Source organism: Rhagoletis pomonella, unplaced genomic scaffold (assembly GCF_013731165.1).
Source record: "Rhagoletis pomonella isolate Grant_MI unplaced genomic scaffold, Rhpom_1.0 Rhpom_scaffold_00005, whole genome shotgun sequence".
Classification (NCBI taxonomy): domain Eukaryota; kingdom Metazoa; phylum Arthropoda; class Insecta; order Diptera; family Tephritidae; genus Rhagoletis; species Rhagoletis pomonella.
Window position 1 is genome coordinate 75,767,037 of NW_023458559.1, and position 19,686 is coordinate 75,786,722.

At 35.2% G+C, this 19,686-nt stretch overlaps 2 protein-coding genes across 14 annotated transcripts in view; both read right to left on the reverse strand.

Annotated features, from left to right (window-relative positions):
- Positions 1 to 19,686, reverse strand: part of LOC118739585 (2-(3-amino-3-carboxypropyl)histidine synthase subunit 1-like) — a 180,935-nt gene that overhangs the window by 33,642 nt on the left and 127,607 nt on the right. The window lies entirely within an intron of this gene.
- Positions 1 to 19,686, reverse strand: part of LOC118739589 (F-box only protein 32-like) — a 159,046-nt gene that overhangs the window by 1,057 nt on the left and 138,303 nt on the right. For 12 of the 13 annotated variants that reach the window (XM_036471018.1, XM_036471017.1, XM_036471015.1 and 9 more), the window contains exons 3-5: positions 2,848 to 3,131; positions 2,187 to 2,368; positions 8 to 100 (exon numbers count right to left, since the gene is read on the reverse strand). In XM_036471018.1, the coding sequence (XP_036326911.1) occupies positions 8 to 100; positions 2,187 to 2,368; positions 2,848 to 3,131 (559 nt within the window). Of the gene's footprint in view, positions 1 to 7; positions 101 to 2,186; positions 2,369 to 2,847; positions 3,132 to 3,913; positions 4,033 to 19,686 lie in introns of those variants that run through there. The other variant, XM_036471019.1, reaches the window with a different exon arrangement.

Genomic DNA, 19,686 nt, shown 5'->3' on the forward strand with positions numbered 1-19,686 from the left:
TGCTCACTTCGAGATCTTTATGATCGGCTATGCGTAAAATTATCTCACGTATGCACTCTTCAGGTAAATCATGCAATTTTGGACGTATTTCTGGACCGGGCTGGAAAATTTCAACAAAAATATAATTTTAAATAATGAATATTTTGTAATTTAACTATTTGTAGTTGAAGCAGTTAATTAACAAAAGGCTGTTTCACACTAGAATGACAGAACAAGTATTTTCACGGTTTCACACTGATTAGAGTGGTCTGGTATTTAAATAATTATGTACTTGCCTAGGCATTATGTATCTACACAATTTGGGACTGAGAATATTCCGAATTGTTTTTTTTTTTTGGAACTTGAAATCGTCTGACGGAAGTTACCGCCGACAGAAAGTTTCTGGCAATATTAAATACCTGAACGTGAAAAGGTGTCAAGTCTATTTTTAGAAATTGTCTAGGCGAGACGAAAAATCGATGTAGTTGCGCATTATCTGTCATTCTGCATCAAAAACTAAATTTTGAAAAAGTGGAGTTGGCGCCTTTTCACATTAAGGTAGCGATATGTATAAAAACCAGCACTTCGAATCTAACAAGCAACTTAAGAGAAGGATCTCTTTTCTGAGCGTTTGGAGAACATATACGATTTCAATGCCAGGGTGGGCAAAGAAGGGATATTTGGCTCCCCCGTCGGAAAATTTAGTCTGCACGACGAAACGTCCGATAACTCACTGAGGCTGATAAATTTCGGCGGGGTCCGAAACATTGTAGTATGCAGTAGTATCGACATCATCGGTAACGAAAACCGCAAAGGTAGGCAAAGCGAATAAGTCTGGTGGTAAACGAGGACAAAATGAAGTATCTCCTGTTATCAAACAAACAGTCAGCGCATTGGAGCCTTGGTACCCACGTCACTGTGGAAAGCTATAGTTTCGAGAAAGTAGAGAATTTCGTTTACTTGGGAACCAGCATTAACACCGACAATAATGTCTGCATCGAAATCCAACGCAGAATCACTCTTGTCAACAACTGCTACTTTGGACTGAGTAGGCAATTCGGGAGTAAAGTCCTCTCTCGACATACAAAAATCACACTCTATAAAGGTGAAATTAGTCAAGAACGCAGAACTCATACTTAAACTACAGTGTTGCCACTCATACCTTTTCATAAACTTACCTTTTCAATTACAATTTTTCGTGCTATAATAAATGCTAGCTAAATATAAACCACATATTTTCCAACAAAAAACCTTATTCGATAGTAAATTTTAAATATTTTAAACGTATTTTGAATAGCAACTTATTTCTTTTTTACCATCTGCAAAACTGACGAAGTGGTAACCATCTATAGAAGGAAGATATCAGCTGACACGGAAAAATTTAAATTCCGCAGATTTCTGCGCTACGGGCTACAACTACAGAAAAATTCGGAGGTGCTGAGTTTTAATTTACATGGCGCTCTGGTCAGACAGATCGTATCTGCTGACTCGGGTTTACGTACCGGTGGGTTTACGTTACGTTGACTAATTTCACCTTAAGTCCCTCCTCATTCTTGTGCTGATATATGGCGCAGAAGCATGCACAATGACAATATCCGATGAGACTTTACGACATGGACATAATGCGGCGAATTAAAATTCATTGACTTCGCTGCCTTGACCATGTCTTCGAATGGACACCGACGCTCTAGCGTTGAAAGTATTCTACTCGGAACCCGCTGGTAGTAGCAAAAGAAGAAGGATGCCCCACTTCGATGGAAGGACCAAGTGGAGAAGAACTTGGCTTTACTAGGCATTCCCAATTGGCACAGAAGAGAAACGTCTGGTGTGCTTTGTTGAATTCGGCCCAAATCGCTTAGGCGGATACAGCGCCAAATGAGAAGAAGAAGTAAGATGTAAAAGGGTCGCTTACCCAAGCAAGCACATACACATACATTCTTAAACACATCAAATTTAAGGTCTAGCGGCATTGAAATCTTGGATGATGTGAACAACTTTTGTTATTTGTGTTCGCCGAGGGTATTGCAATTTCCTGTAAAACTTCCGCTAAACTCTATAAACGCTAAGCGCAAGAAATGAAAAATAAATAATGATAGCTATTTTCCGTTTACCACCTGTAACATTTGCCTTACAAGCATATACTATACATAGACATACTTATAATTAAATTGACAAACAAATGCAACAAAAAATGCACTCAGCCTTACCTCTTTGATTTCGATTTGACTAGCAACGGTTTGTATACGTTTTATAGTCTCGATATGCTCCTGCCACAGATTGGTGCTACCCAACGGCTTCCCCCAACACTTTTGACTCTCCTGTAAAACGATTTCTTGAAGTTGTATAACCAAACCACGCAACACATTCAAATGCTGCTGACTGTCGTTGACTGATAAGCGAAGTAGCGTGAAAATGGTAAACGGTTCGTTCGTTGGTGTGTTAGTTGGTTGATTGTTTTTTTGGAACGAGTTGACATGGACCAATTACCGGTTTTTATAACATTTGCACGCAGATCACAAAGCGATGTTCAATTGCAAAGAGTGGCAGCGAATGGTCCATTATTAATTTAGGAAGAAAAAATAAAAAGATAGAGAAATTACAAATGCAGGAAATTTTACGAATGTAATAAAATTAGCGACACTTTAAGGCTCCTAAATTGTGTGCACAAACCAGTTGCATAATGCAACAATCATAGCAGCAGTCGGTGAATGGAGTTGAGAGGCTAAGTAATTAATTTAGCGAGCGGAAATGAATGCCACTTTTTGCCATGTAAATTTATTTTTCGTATACTGCTACTGTTGCTGCTAACACATATGTATGTATGTACGTAGAGGCAAGCTAAATTTTGTCAGTATTATGTGCACTTACCATGTGTGGCCACATCTTCCACAATTTGCATCAGCACCCGTTGCGCGCTGCCAGACAAGTTGACGATACCCTTGTGGGATACCAAGAGTCGCAGCAGTGCACAAATATAGTGGAAGCGTTTGTGATTGCGCAGCGAAGTTCGAAAGTCCAGACGTCGCACCACTTCGCCAAGTCCATTGAAACCGGCAATTTCGCGTGTACAACGCACTGTTATGTGGCAGTGTGGTGGGACGATAACTTCGTCGGCGTCTTCATCGAAACTATCGTCCGAACTGGATGGAAGTCTGAAAACATGAAAGAAAATGGAATAATATGAGAAGTCTTTTGTATACAGAATCTTTACTGGGTAAAATGTTTGCTTTTGTTCGAGCATGCCATATGAGGAGATTAATTGTCCACGTTTATACCCGAATCAATTGTATCCGTTAGAAATGAATCGGAGGCTAATTGATGTCAAGGAATGTGTCGAGACTAATCGATCTTCAATAATAATCGTATGATACTAGTTGCGAGTAATTAATGCCCAATTGTACCAGATTGAGGCTAATCCCGGAATACTCTATTTACAAATTCGTCGCGAAATCTTTTGCAGGTTATGAATAATAAAAAACTTCTACATACATATTACACATTAGAGTGCATCACCAAAAAACATTGCCGGTTTTCTAAAATTAATTATATTTTAAGACTTCTGCCAAAATATTTCGCAAAAATATTAAAATTTACGTTAGCTAAACCGATTTGGAAATAACCCCATTGTTTTGATTCAGTTGATACAATTTTTATATATTTTTATGCAGATCATTTAAGCTTAGCTTAAACTCTTCTATCATCTGATGTAATATTTTAGAAAAAATATTTTTTAAAACCTGACTTTATTTAAAACAAAAACTTGGTTTTTGGAAGTATTTTCAAATAGGTCCAGCCCACGTAAATCTTAATGTTTTTCCGAAATGGCGGTGGTCTTAAAATATTATAAATTTTTTATTTTCAATAGAAAAACATGGAGAGTGATGCATCCTATTCTACATACACACATACGTATAAAGTAAATATTTATAAATACTTGTGCGTAGGCATAACACTTCAGTACATATGCATCGCTCATTCCCACCATCCTCTTCAGATCAGCGTTGTGTGCACGCGATTCTAAGTGCAGATGCGCTTTAAATATTTACAGCAGTAAGTGTGTACAAAGAACTAAAAATAAAATTAAATAATTAAGTATGAAAAATAAGAGCATTGAGATACAAGAAGGTAGACGAACGCTTGATGCCACTATATTGAGTGATTTATGTGCAACATTTGTTGCATTGCAATGTGTTACACGAATGCCATAGGTGACAGAGTAGAAAGGCATGTAGCAGAAGTATACTTAATGGATGGAGTTTTGTTTATATAGTGAGCAATTTTTATGTAGACATTGGAGAATTGTTGTTCACAAAGCAAAGGTAAATGTTTTACATGAAGATTATACATGTACAAAACATTCATTCGTACAGAAAGAAAAATATTATGTTTTTATTGTAAAAACTAAAAAAGTTAAATTTGAAGCCAGTCGCCGTCAAGCGATGAGTACGAGTAGTTTAGGTTTCGAATCAATTTATTTATTTATTTATTACGGTCGTATGACATACATATTTGTATATACACATATGACACATATATAACAAAAATTGCAAAGTCCACATTTATTCATTAAAAGTAGGGATAGCGTAATGTTAGTTTTTTTATACACTTATTTTAATTTTTCTTTTAATCTAAGTGAATATTTTAGGTGAAATATTTTAGATAAATTGTGTAGAATCGAAAATAAGTGGCAACCTTACACTATTGTCCCAAGGGAATAACATTTTCTATATAGAAAAAGCATTGTTTAAGAACCTTCTCTTGGTACCCATGAATAGTAATACTTTACCTTTTTTCTAAACAAAAAATGACATAAATATGCGATTCAAAATAGGTGGCAACCCTATTACAAATATTTTTGAATTAGGGATCTTTAAAATACCTTCCATTTGATACCAATACTATGATGTTTCAATTAATTTGCAACTAATTTCGAATAGGTGGCAACCTTATACTAGTCTTATCGGAGATAGTGCCTATTTAGATAATCTTAAAATCCATTACATTATCTCTGTACAAAATTTCATCAAAATCTTTAGAGCCACTTCCGAGAACGCTAGGGATATATATATATATATATATATAGAAAGGTATTTTGAAGTGCAGACAATTTTTCAAACTTCAAATTCAATTCAAAAGTGACACCAATCTCAATGCCATACAGGTACACTTTTTTTTTCTATCCTTTGATAGTAACTTAAATGGCCAAACATTTTTTAGGACATTCTAAAATCAATTTTCCTTGGCCAAAACAGATACTCCCTCATTTAGGTAAGCAAACTCTCTACGTACATGTGTAGGTGTAGATACACGATGGCAAACACAGACTCTTGCCAAGGACTCATGTCCATGAAACTTCATCGACACAACAGCGCCCAGATATCGCATTTAAAACGCCAATCAATCAAAGACATTGCACTCGTTGAGGGCGAGGATATCCAATGCAAAATCCTTTGTTTTTGGCTTATACATTCATGTATGTATATGTAAGTATATGGTTCGAAAAGTTCATTGAAATCCAAGGCCAAGCTTCCTCCCATAAGGCAATAACTCTAAATTCGCGAAAGGTAAAGGGGTGCACGAATGGTAGGTGTAGCAATGATAGCATGGATATACACACTTATTCATATTTGTAAGTACATTAGACTGCATCACCAAAAAAAGTTGCGCTTTTTCCACCGGGATTTCAAAATATATTATATTTTAAGACGTTAAGATTAGGATGTAAGCGAGCTGGACCGATTTGAAAATACCTCCAAAAGTGGAGTTTTTTATGAATAAAAATAGTTTCTTAAAAATATTTTTGAAAAAAGTCCCCTCAGATGACAAAACAGATTAGGCTTAAAAAATCTACATACAAATATTTAAAAATCTTTTCAACGAAATCGTAATAATGAGATTTTTGATGCTGTTTTTTTTACTTTTTCCAAAGACTGATTCACGCAAAACTGAAATAACTGGGCCAATACTATTCTGAATTAGACTTGTGGGATCTCAGTAGAAAGGTATTTTCCCACTATTTTTATTTATGTGCAAAAAAAGTCATTCGTGTCCCAATTTGTTTTCAAATACCAACACAAATAACAATTCAACTTTGAATGATGTTCGTTCATCCTATCTTTCTCTTTCATCCTTTCAATGAGCTTATTAGTAAAGAATTAAAAAGGGTGAGAAAATGTCTTTCCCATCATACCTCACAAGTCTAAATCGGAAGAGTTTAGGTTCAGTTGTTCAAGTTTTTCTTATATCAATCTTTGAAAGAGTTAAAAAAACAGCATCAAAAATCTCATTCCGTTCAAATTTTTCTTTCATTTTTTTTAAATATTTTTATGCAAATTTTTTAAGCTTAAGTCGTTTTGTCACTTGAGGGGAATTTTTCAAAAAACATCTTTTAGAAACTATTTTTATACCCGAGCGCACTTGTGCACAAGGGTATATTAATTTTGTTCACATAACGGTTGTTTGTAACAGCCAAAACGAATCGAGATAGATATAGACAAATGCATGATCAGGATGAAAAAAGAAATCGATTAAGCTATGTCTGTCTGTCCGTCCGTCTGTCCGTGTACACGATAACTCGAGCAAAAATTGAGATATGTCAACGAAATTTGGTATGTAGATTTCCCTTAATCCAAGGTAGGTTGGTATTGAAAATGGGCGAAATCGGACTGTAACCACGCCCACTTCCCATATAACGGTAATTTCCAGAAATACGAAAACTGCGATATTTTAGTAACTACTGAAGATAATTCACTCAAAATTGATATTTATAATAAGTTTTAGACGAAAAATAAGAATATTATAAATTTTTGGAAAATGGGCGTAGCCACGCCCACTTATGGTTACATGTGTATATCTTGGTAACCGCTGCACCAATTTCCTCCAAACTTGGCACAGTTGTTGACCTTCGCACAACATACGAAATGGCCGAAAATTTTTAAAATCGCTCAATAACCACGCCTACTTCCCAAATAACGGTCATTTTCAGAAATACGAAAACTGTGATATTTTAGTAACTACTGGAGATTATTCACTCAAAATTGATATTTACAATAATTTTTAGACGAAAAATAAGAATATTATATATTTTTGGAAAATGGGCGTAGCCACGCCCACTTATGGTTACATATGTATATCTTGGTAACCGCTGCACCAATTTCTTCCAAACTTGGCACAGTTGTTGGCCTTGGTACAGCATAAAAATCCGCCGAAACCCCACGCCCACATCCCATATAACGGTAATTTAGAGAAATACAAAATCTTCGATAAATCATTAAATATTGAAGCTAATTTATTCAAAATTGATGCTTGCAACAATTCTTTACCAAGAAATACGTTTATGGTAAAATTTTGGAAAATGGGCGTGGCACCGCCCAATTATGATCACATATAAGTATATCGGTAACCGTTCTACCAATTTGTACCAAACTCGGTGTGGTTATTGTGCTTGTCACATATAAGCAAAACGTTGAAAATCATTGAAATCGGACTAAAATAACGGCCGCTTCTCATATTACGGTAAATTTCAGAAATGCTTGAAACTTCAATATTTCGAAATTGAAGGACGCTAATTTACTCAAAATTGATACACCCCGGCTTACCATCTAGCGGAAGGTTTCGGAAAGGTGAAAAAACATATATTTAATACTTGCGCCGGGTATTTAATGTTCGGCTCCGCCCGAACTTAGACTTTCTTACTTGTTATTCATAAAAAACTCCATTTTTGGAGGTATTTTCAAATCGGTCCAGCTCGCTAAAATCTTTATATTTTTCCGTAATATTTTGGTGGACATCTTAAAATATAATAGATTTTATAATTCCAATGGAAAAACAGTACCGATTATTTTTTTTTTGTATGGGGAGTGATGCAGTCTAATGTACATATATGTAAATAAATACATATTGGCATTTAAGGACATTTGATGATGTATGTATGTAATACAGATGCAGTAAACGAGTGGCTTGATTCACCATTCAATCAAGAGAAGAATCTCACTTTCAGTCTCCCAATGCTGCGATTGACCTTGATACAAACATACCTAAATATATGTACATAAATAACGGGTGATTTTTTAAGAGCTTGATAACTTTTTTTTAAAAAAAAACGCATAAAATTTGCAAAATCTCATCGGTTCTTTATTTGAAACGTTAGATTGGTCCATGACATTTACTTTTTGAAGATAATTTCATTTAAATGTTGACCGCGGCTGCGTCTTAGGTGGTCCATTCGGAAAGTCCAATTTTGGGCAACTTTTTCGAGCATTTCGGCCGGAATAGCCCGAATTTCTTCGGAAATGTTGTCTTCCAAAGCTGGAATAGTTGCTGGCTTATTTCTGTAGACTTTAGACTTGACGTAGCCCCACAAAAAATAGTCTAAAGGCGTCAAATCGCATGATCTTGGTGGCCAACTTACCGGTCCATTTCTTGAGATGAATTGTTCTCCGAAGTTTTCCCTCAAAATGGCCATAGAATCGCGAGCTGTGTGGCATGTAGCGCCATCTTGTTGAAACCACATGTCAACCAAGTTCAGTTCTTCCATTTTTGGCAACAAAAAGTTTGTTAGCATCGAACGATAGCGATCGCCATTCACCGTAATTGCTGCGAACGGCGACGAATCGACATTTCACGGTCTTCAGCAACACTCTCAGAAACAGACGCAATATTCTCTTCTGTACGCACTGTACGCATTCGTGTGGTTGGTTTAATGTCCAATAAAGTAAACTGAGTGCGAAACTTGGTCACAATCGCATTAATTGTTTGCTCACTTGGTCGATTATGTAGACCATAAATCGGACGTAAAGCGCGAAACACATTTCGAACCGAACACTGATTTTGGTAATAAAATTCAATGATTTGCAAGCGTTGCTCGTTAGTAAGTCTATTCATGATGAAATTTCAAAGCATACTGAGCATCTTTCTCTTTGACACCATGTCTGAAATCCCACGTGATCTGTCAAATACTAATGCATGAAAATCCTAACCTCAAAAAAATCACCCGTTACATATGACATTTCTATGTACGCTCAATGCATATGAAATGCTTTCAAGTTGACTTTTGCTAACGCTATTAATGGTGCAAAGTAATTGGCTTTTAGCGTCACTTCAACAATTTTTAATTGGTCTTGACTTTTTCCTCTTTTTGCCAAGCAATAACTCACTGGCTAATTAAGCGTAAGGATCTGCGCATACAAATGTACATATGTATATTTCAACAAATTTGAGAAGCCGTTGGTCATCTGGGACATCGTTTTAAACTGCGTGCAAAAGGATCAGGTTGCATACTACATACTTAGTAACTTGTTATGCTGGCTTGGACCACGTCAAACGCAAGAAAAAATCAATACGTCGAATGTGAATATAGATAAAATTAATATTAAGGAAAAAAAAAATTATAAATAATGAATTTTACTATTTAAATTTAAAAAGCACCTTTAAAAATTGTGAAATATTCGGTTTAAACACAATCCTATGAAGTTCAGTTTATGCTCCAAACGAGGTAGTTGTGTAGGTGGTCTTATTTTTGCCTACTTCAAAAAAAGGAGGAGATTATCAATTCGTCGGCATAAATATTTTTTTAATGTACATATGTTACCGCATATCTTGGGACAACGTTAACTGATATCTGTAATTCTTTTTTTTTTTTTTAAGGGAAGGTGGTACCTCCATATTAATTTAGTTCAGATCCGATCATTGTGTCATGAATAAATTAACGGTACTCCTAAATTTTTATATTAGAATTTAATTCGGTTTTGTTTTTTGCTTAAAAATTACTTGTTTCTCTATATATTTTGACCATTTTGGTTACTAGTGCTAGTTACAAGGAAGCGTAGTCCTGTACAATTATTTAATCTAGTCCCACTTTTTGCAGGGTCGTGCATATACGTATACAGACCTTTCGAAATACATACATACATATATATATTTATTATGATTTTTTACTTATGTATAAACAATTTCAATTTTTCCTTTCGTTTTCATTTCTGGTTTTGCTACGAGCAAATAAGTATGCCAAATCAGCACTAATACGGGTCGTTTCATCACAGACCCAGCTGCGGAATCAGTAAAGGCCATCAGCTGAGCCAACCAACAACCTCCAAGTAAATACGAGTACATACTTAAATATATATCTGGCAAGATTCAAAGGACATTAGCCAATAATAACGAACATTGAAGATGAGCAAGAACGTTTTCGATGGACATATCTTTATGTAGTAAGAATAATTTATATTAGTGGAGAAAACTGCATCGCAACGTGAGCTAGTTATGCCAATAGTATGTAAAATTAGAAACGTGAAGGAAAGTTCGATAGGTATGGCATGGAAAAGTAGGTCAAATATTATGGTAAAGTATGCAGAGAGCATGGCGGGTGGCATGAGTGACCTACAAAGCATTATGGAAATGTACATGCAAACATATTTATATACATACATATGTACATATACACAAGTATGTACAAGTACATATCTAAGAAAGAAACTGCACAGTATAAGTACTTAGCATCCGATACTAAATCTCCATATAAATACGTTCATATGTATATTTATGTGGCCACGAGTATTTTTGTATAAGTGCACATCTGCGTGTGTATAAAAATAATAATTTCGAAGCATATTGCTCCAATAAAACTTCACAAGGCTCCCTAAATAAAATTCTTTATAAACATGGCGATTAAGATTTAACATTGAGTTGTTAAGAAATTGTTTAGCAACTGATACATAGTTATATAGTCTTTTAGAATGTATGTAGCTGATATTTGCAGCACGGTCCGTAATGTTTACTTTGCTGGCCAGATCGGGTATATGGCGACTGTATGATTAGTAGCTTGAAACGAACAAAATTTTGTAGGACTCAGAAATCTATAATACATATCTAAACCGCATTTCGGGCTGATATCTTCACTTTATGCCCAAAACAAAAAATTTTTTGCCCATAGTGCAATGTGCGCTTTTCGGTTCTATAGGATCCGTTTTCGGTGCTTTTGAAATTGGTTTTCATTTCTTTTTACTTATTTTTTTGGTTAGTTTGAAAATATTTTGCGGTTCTTCCGGAACATTATTAACATTATATCCCCTTAAACAATTTTCTGAGTGCTCAGTATTTATGAGTCTTATATGATTCTGAGACCAGTTAACCAGACTGACTCATTTCGGACTCTTTTGATGTCATAAATTCTGAGTTAAACAGAAGTCACAAAGTTCACGTAAAAGTAAAAGTTTATTAGAAATCAGAAATAAATAGAATATTTGTTTTTAAGACTCTAATATGACTCCTTACTTGGGCTCGTATTGAGGTGCCCTTCTACTTAAGAAAGGAATTTTTTTTTGAACTCGTAATGAAGGTTACAAACTCAGTTCTGATGGTTTTCTGACACTAAAATGAGTCCGAATGTTTACGGTGATACGTGAGATTATGGGTTAAAACTAAATTTTTTTGGAATGTTGAAACTTTGAATGAATTTGTAATAAATTTTTAATTGAGTTGCTCTTCAAACCATAGCAACTTCATTTATTGTTCTTGCACAAGCAAATTGCTGCCTTCCGCAATCTATTTTAAGCTGAATGCTTACATCAATAGTGTGCTGATGAATGTACTTAATTCTACATAGAAATATAAGAGGTACATACCTATGTGTGTATACATACATACATATTAGAGCTGGGACTATCCGTATATCGAGGGCTTATATTCAATACCCTCTATCTGCAATTTTGATGAAAATGAGTTCTTGATGGTAACGTGAGCTCCGATTAACTTTTCAGCCATAACAATAATGTCAAACTTAAAATATGGCTTTAATGGTATGTATTTTATATTCTCATTTTGAAAATTCCACTATCTGCAATAACATTTTGTTATAAGAGCAAAATCCTCTATCTACACAATTTTGTTGGAAAATTGTTTTTATTAAAATTTTCTTTGGCAGGTAAGTTACATGTGCCATGTTGCCCAGGCTAAACTAGTTCTACCTAATGCGATATATCTGTCCAACCGAAACCAAATTCGATACAACAAAAAAATATTCCATATCCCGTCAAACATAGAGTCATTAATTAAACTCCATTCTATCTCAAGGGTCACCAAGAGTGGAAAACTGCTCTTATTCTTCCTACTGCCAAACTAAATAGAAACAATTCATTACTTACTAACTATAGACCCATTTCCTTCCTCCCCTGCATATCTAAAGTAGACGTACGTTGGTTAAATCTTTCCTTTACAACCGGAAGTTTGCTGTTCGGGTCAATAACTGTTATTCAAAAACTGTTCCTCTCTTTAATGGTGTCCCACATGGATCACCACGTTCGGTTATTTTATTCAAAATAGCCTTTGGGAAAGTTAGCTCCATTATATTTTTTCTACGACTAAGGACTTGCCGCAATTGGTCCAAATCTTCAGGAGCTAAGATTTCGGTTACACGTGAAATACTTTTTCGACACATAAACACCATTAAAATTATGTGGTTATCTGGGCACGTCAAAATAGAAGGGAACGAGTTTGCAGACCAATGATTTATGTGTTAAAAACTTAGTTTAACATAACATTTACATCTAAAGAACTGACATTTTCATTATTCTGCAAAACCCGCTATCAGCACATTTTTTGTTTATATAAATAGTTACAATTCGAATTGCAATAACCTCTATCTGAACTTTAAACTAAAATAAAATGAATTAAAGGTAAAATCCTAGTTTAAATATATAGCATAAGTTTTTAAGACATGCGTGGGCACTTAAAAATTATTAGCACTTTTAAAAATAGCTGTCAAAACAGTTTTTTTACTCTCCTGAAAAATTGAGTTTTTGTAGATAGAGGGTATTGAATATAAAGCCCTCGATATTCGAATAAACGTATATCCGTTGAGATTGAATTTGGATATGCTGTTAATATCCGTTCATTTGGTTGTCCGTATGTCTGGTCTTATTACTAATATTGTCCGATTTTGTATAGGTTTTATTGATATTGTCAGTAGTGAATTATTTACCCTTTAGAGGGGACAACTCAATAAAGAGAGAAAACAAAAGGCTGTTTACAATTTGTTGGCTGCAAAGGCTGCTCCTTTTAACTTTTCATCACACAAATTAGGAAAGTCAGTCCTCACAGATTTGCAAGTAAAAGTAATATAATTTGGAAATCTTTTTTTTTTTTTTTTTTAATAGCCAATATACATATAAATAGCTTTTTAACTAATTGGCATTTTTTCTTTAATACAAATATTTAGAAAAAACTTTCAACTCAAACTTAAAAAAAAACACACAAAATAAAAAGTTACTTATTTAAGCTTTAGATTTTTTTTTGCAAAAATGTCGGAAATTATATGTCAATCAATAAAAATTTCACGTTTTTTAAATAATATACTTTTTGCGTGATAATTAATTTTTTCAACGAATATGGGTCCTATTACCCATAGCGCATTTGTGTAACAATATCAAGAGAAGCTGGGCCAAACACTTAGTAAGCGCCAAAAAATTAGTATTCTTATTACAACACAAAACATCTTATCAGGTGCCGCGAAGCAAGTCGGGCATTTGCTAATATTTCCATATAGTAATAATGTAAAAAAAAAAATAGTTTCCACGACATTACTACCTATACCCAAAAATAAATGAATAGTACTCTCAAGTACATTTAAATTCGTTTAATTTCGAACTTTTGTCTTCCATATACTCGTATGTACAAAAAATGCATAGTTATGCAAACTTAAATGAACTTGAAAGTTTACAACAAAAACAAAAAATTGAATTTCGAAATTTCATACTTACTCGGCATTTTAAGGTCATATCACACTACAGACGCTCGATTTTACGCAACTCACACACAATAAGAGACAGTGAGTGAGAGTAAAGAGGAGCTTACGAGATGCTCTACATACTCGTTTTGCTTCAATGTCCTTTACGAGCAAACAACCACTGCAGTTGCGATTCACCCACCCAAAAATTGTTGCATTGCCGTTTAAGTGAATCTGTCCGTCTGCGTGTGCCAGCATACAATATTAGTGGATTTGTTGTTGTCTATTCTGCTGCTGATGCTGTTGGTGTTGTTATTGTTGTTGTCCTTAGTTGGCCATGGTTTTGTTTGCACTGTTGCACGAAGGACAATGTACAGTAGCAAAATGGGCAACAAATACATATGTATGCAGTTAAGGCTACACAGTTAAATTTCCGCTTTGTGGTTTCGTTGCCATTTTCATTTGATTTTTGTAGTTGTTCTTGCTCCCAGAATGTTTACGAAGAAATTCGGTCAAGTTTATCCAACAGTGTCACACTGATGTAAATGAACGTCATTTTGTAATCTGCAGCCCTCATTTCTCATTGCCACGCATTGAGCCAAAATATGCACTTACAAATTTGCACTTGCTTTTTTACTCGACTCCGCTTGATTAAGTAACTAATCTCTCTGCAATGTGTGCGCACATCAAATATGGGATTTAATATCCTCATAGTGCGGCACATCTTTGGTTTATTGGATTGGATATTCAATGTCAGGAAATTTACATATGTAAATAAATATATTAAACTAGTCAGCAGCAAAAGTGAAAGCACGCTAATAGTAGAATTTCTGACACTGAATATACCCTTCCCTTAACCAGTAGAGAAATAATCGGTAGAGAAGAGTTACAGAAACGAGCTACAGCACTTTTTTGCAGAGTTTGTCTTTAACAAATGTTTATAACAAACGAATACTTTATCTCATATTTTATCAACAGTCCTAGCAAATGTCTCTGCTTAGGACTTCTTTGTACCAGGGGTCACTGCACTGTTTCTTCTATTGAAATTGAGCGGCACGCTTCACCTCTTTATCGTCTTCTTACTTAGCCTCAACGGTTTTTTAGTTTTGAACAAAACAAAAAAATTCGCCAATTGTCCCTCTCCTTTCTGAAGTTGTGCCAGTTCTTCATACCAAGTGCGGACAAAGTTTTTGGTACTTGGTCCTTTCATTTTGTTCGTAGGTGTATTGCATCCTCTTCGGTATACTTCCCTAGGATGCGAAGTTGGATAAATACTTAGCCATTATAGAGATTGTCCTTTTTGATACCCCGAGATTTTATACCGTAACTACTAGCCAATCGATGAAAAGCCGCGAGCCAATCCTGTAGTTACAGAGATGGCTAATATCAATCGCCAAGAGCTCTTCAGTATTGCTTATAAACTTGTAACCAAGAGACTTAAATATAAGCCACGCGAAAGCTGCACAGCATAGTAGAAAGAGAGGGATCAGCTTTTCAACTGCCAGTTCGCAAGGGTAATGCTGCACTTAATCTACGCGTTAATGTTGTTGATGGTGGTAAAGGTGTGATTCAGTTGTGCTTGGTTACCATAGCAAGTTGCTAAGCCAAAGAGGGATTGCTGTCATTTCAGCTTCAAAGCCATTACATTGGTCAGTAACCCTTTATTAAAATTTTAGTGAAAGCATTTTCAAATTAAATATTTCGGCAGTTAACTTTTAATTAAGTATGTTAAGAAATACCTAAAAAGTGGTGACAGACGTAGAGTCCCAGTGGATTTTAGTGGAGAGCTTATGTTTGCAAAAAAATATATATCCATCCTGATCAAGTTTCCGAAAAGCTAAGAGTATATTGTTCGAGATAGATTACTGGGTGTCAAAAGGGCTTATGTGTGTGTGTGGTCGAAGTTCACTCTGTCAAATAGTGAGGTGACAGTAAAGTAAATAGATTGCCCGCCACAGTCCTATATGTGGCATCTAGAAACTTAGTGGCAATGCTGTTTGTTATTTGTTTTTGTTTTTTTTTGTTTATCTCCCAAGCTCTTCTCTAATGATTAGTAATTCTATTGCAAAGCTGAGTTTGGATCCCATTCGTGTTGTTGCGTGAGAATAACCTCCCTCGCCGACGGGGGCAGGTGCCCATTACGCCTGTGATGCATACGCAAACAATACGTTGTAGTTTTGTGAGTGAGCGTCTCACAATCGCTGGTTTGACTCTCGAAACCCAGACCGTAGAGCTCCATAGGTTATCATAGGCTTAACAATCAGACTATATAAGTATGTATGTAAGTATCAGAGAGCCGTAACGATCTCCCCGCGAGGTGTTTGCGTATCAATGGTGCCTTTGTGGAACTAGGCATATCGTCATGTTTCTTTCATGAGAGTTTGGCGACGAGTATGATGTCCAAATGTCTCGCTTTTGAGACTGTGCCGACTTCGATGCCATCCAGATCTATAGTTCTCATTCCCGGTAGGGTTGTTTTTCTTTAGAATAGAATGATTCCTGTTATTCCTTTATCCTTAGGGCCCCTTTTGTACTCTCCTCTTTTTATGATGGCTTCATATGAACATATATCGTCCGTGTAGCTTTGCCACCTGATCCTATTATCCGATAGCTTTTGCAGAAGTGTAATGATGCTCTCATGTCTATCTACTTAATAAAACCGTGACTTGTTTTTATAATAGCATTAATTAAGCCTTATCTCTCAAGCTCTCAGCGTATTTTTCCATAGCTACACACATACATATGTATATCAGTTTTTAGACATGCCATAGACAAACTTACCTATAATACTCTCCACATTTTTGTTTGCTAATTAATCAAATTACGTCAAATAGCACTGGATCACAAATTTGAGTAGGGTTTTTATTCTCCAGACGCCACTATCCAATTTCTATGTAGAAAATTGAGTTATTTTTTTTTTCTATGGATACGTTTTCTAGATATTTGCAATACACCGTTATTGAGCTTAAACCAAAAAGTGGTTCCACTTAATCGCGTATATCTTAAAAACCAATTTAATAATTTTAAAAGGAGATACGTCAAATCCAAGCCAATAAAATTCTTCATAAACCATATATACGTCACTTTCCGATAGGGTTGCTAGTTTCTGACAAATTAATTAATCATTCCAGTTTGTTTTAATTTTCTAATGATAAAATGAAAAAAAAAAATCAAACTTTTACAGAAGAAAAATTTAAAAAATAACAGGTTCTGTGCCAAATTTTTGCATTTGTGCTAAAGCCTGCTCTGTTACGAAAAAAAAATCAAGTTACTGATGAAGAAAATGAAATATGAGCAGAAAAGAACATTTCAGGCATCCATAGAACATTTTTGCTGTAAACCAGTGTAGTCTGACAGGCTTAGCAAAAATTAGCCCTTAAAAATGAAAAGCTTTGAAAAATAGTTGTAAAAAAATATTATTACAGAAATAGGGGGCGCCATTTCGCATGCACACTAACATACATACATATGTGCATACATAAACGCTCATTTGCTAGGGAGAAACTTGGGTGCCGCCTTTTATAGCGCACAATGAGCGCCAACAGCCATAAACGCCATAAATGAAAATTTGAATAGCTGGGAAGTGTATGGTAATGATAATAAAACGGCAGATTTATTGACTTTCAGAAATATGTTAATCTGCTTGAATGTATGTATGTATGTATGCTTGCGTGTGAATATTTGCCGACATCAAATTAAGCCACTATCACTTGGAGGCTTGGCGAACACTCGTAATGGATTATTTCGCATGCCTCAATACTATTTGCCACAATGCCATGGGGCCTAACACGCTTATGAACTGCAACAAAAAAAGTGGGGAAGTATGAGTAAAAAAAAAAACTGCAAGACTTTTCCGTTATAGCACTAACAGTTGTCATTGCATGTGTACATATGCAAGCATACATACATACATACATAGTAACTGTCTTCCGGGCTGTGGCGGCTGGTATACTCAGCTGGCTATGCAGCTATCAGCTGGAACCGGCTGGTGCAGCTAGTGGCAGTGCAGATTTGTTTAGCTGACAGGTAGTGATTTTTTTTATTTTTGCTTTTTCTTTTATTTTCGTTTTATTTATTTATTTTTTCATACAATCTCTTTCGTTGCACAATGACTGTGCTGTCATTTCTACAATGCCAATTTACTTGAATGGGGTGGAATTACGCTCAAACGTTGTATATGTGCTTTATATAACTAAGTCGAGGGCTTGCATTGCATTGAAACATTTAATTTCTCTTCCGGAATGCGTTTTTTGCTAAATTGTAGAATTTTGCATTCTTTTTTTTAAATTAAATTACTAACAGAACCTGCGATACAACGCGTGGCAGAAGTTCAAACAGCAGCGGGTGCCATTTGATTTTATAATGGACTGAAGATTAGTTCTGGTTTTTTAAACAAAAGCGTATTTTTAAAAGGGTGTCGGAGCTCGAAAGAGTAACCGTCCAACTTCTGGAAAACACATCAAAACCCTAATGGCGGTTTCTTTTCTACAAAAAATTTTGCCTTTTTGTTGCCCTCTTCTTAGTATTTGTGCGCAGATGGCAATGAGAAGGCAAAAGTTATTGGTTGAAAATAAAACGCCATAATAAAAACGAAAATCGTAAACTTAGCCATTTGTATTGCTAAATCTTTCGCTTAACGTTGTTCAAAACTACCATAAACCTCACATCGATTAAAATCTTGATTCCCATTCACTTCACATACATATATGTTCATATACACATTTGGCTTTACCACAATAAAGTGGCGCTGTCTCCATAACGAAAAACGAGAAACCAAACACATATCCAGCCCTAACGGCCAAAATAACGTAAGCGACTTTTTTTTCAAATGTAGACCATTTCGTGATAGACAAAAGGCACGCTTCCAGTGTTTTAGATATACGTAGGATCCGAGGACCAAACATTAGGTGTGTACTCGTATAGAGAGGACAAAATTCTCCAGCAGCAAAAGTTCTGAGAATTTAGCAGCATTCGCTCTCGAAGAGACGAAATATCAACAAAAGTACGAGAACGCAAAATTTGCAAAAACTTGCACCCTTCGAAACAGCTGATCACTTGCACAGTTGCCACTGGTGATTAATTTGGCAATTTATTTTCTGCTTGGTGCATTTTCCTCCGATTTGGCATTTTATACATTTGAATAGTTTTACCCTTTTTAAAATACGGTTTAATTATATCGGAATGAATAAGTTATTTTTCTCATAATTACTTGTGATATCACATGGTGACGCATTCAAAAACAAGAGTATCTCCTCGAAACACTCATCATTGATCCAAAAGAAATTTAATAGACATAGCTAAATATGTAGCTTTAAAATTATAAAATTCATTTCAACAATCAACCTACCAAAACCGAAAACTTCAGCAAAAAAACATTTCAGCATGCTGCATTTAAATCTAGTTTGGTATGTTTAAAGGAAAATTGTGGTACAAACGAAAAATGTCATACGGCAACCATAGTCAGCACACACTAGAGTAAACCAACTGGAGATTAATAGCAAATTAACGAAAAATAAACTCAACAAACGTTGTGCTTATTAAATTTACTCACTTTTTCGTTGTATACTAGCATTAATAATAAAATTTGCAATAAATAACTCAAAAAGGCCATATTTTCTTTTGTTTATTTACAAACATGTGTTTGTGATCAGCTGATTTTCTTACTTGCAAGTTTTAGCTGGGAACAATTTTTCCAGCAGAAATTTGCAGCTCTCTTTCACATTTTGCTCTCTCAATTTCCCCTACTTTGCAAGTTTTTTGGGTACGAGAACGCAAAACCAGTAAAAGTTTTCTAAAACTTTAGATAGTTGGGCGTACGAGTACACACCTATTGACTCAAATCACTATCTAGTTGCAGCCAAGATATACATACATACATACATACAACCCCAACAGATAGCCAGCATATTCACCACTCGACTCACAACTAGTGATGTGCCGAGTCGCCTATTTTTGGTACTCGAGTATTTTGATACTCATTAAAAAAA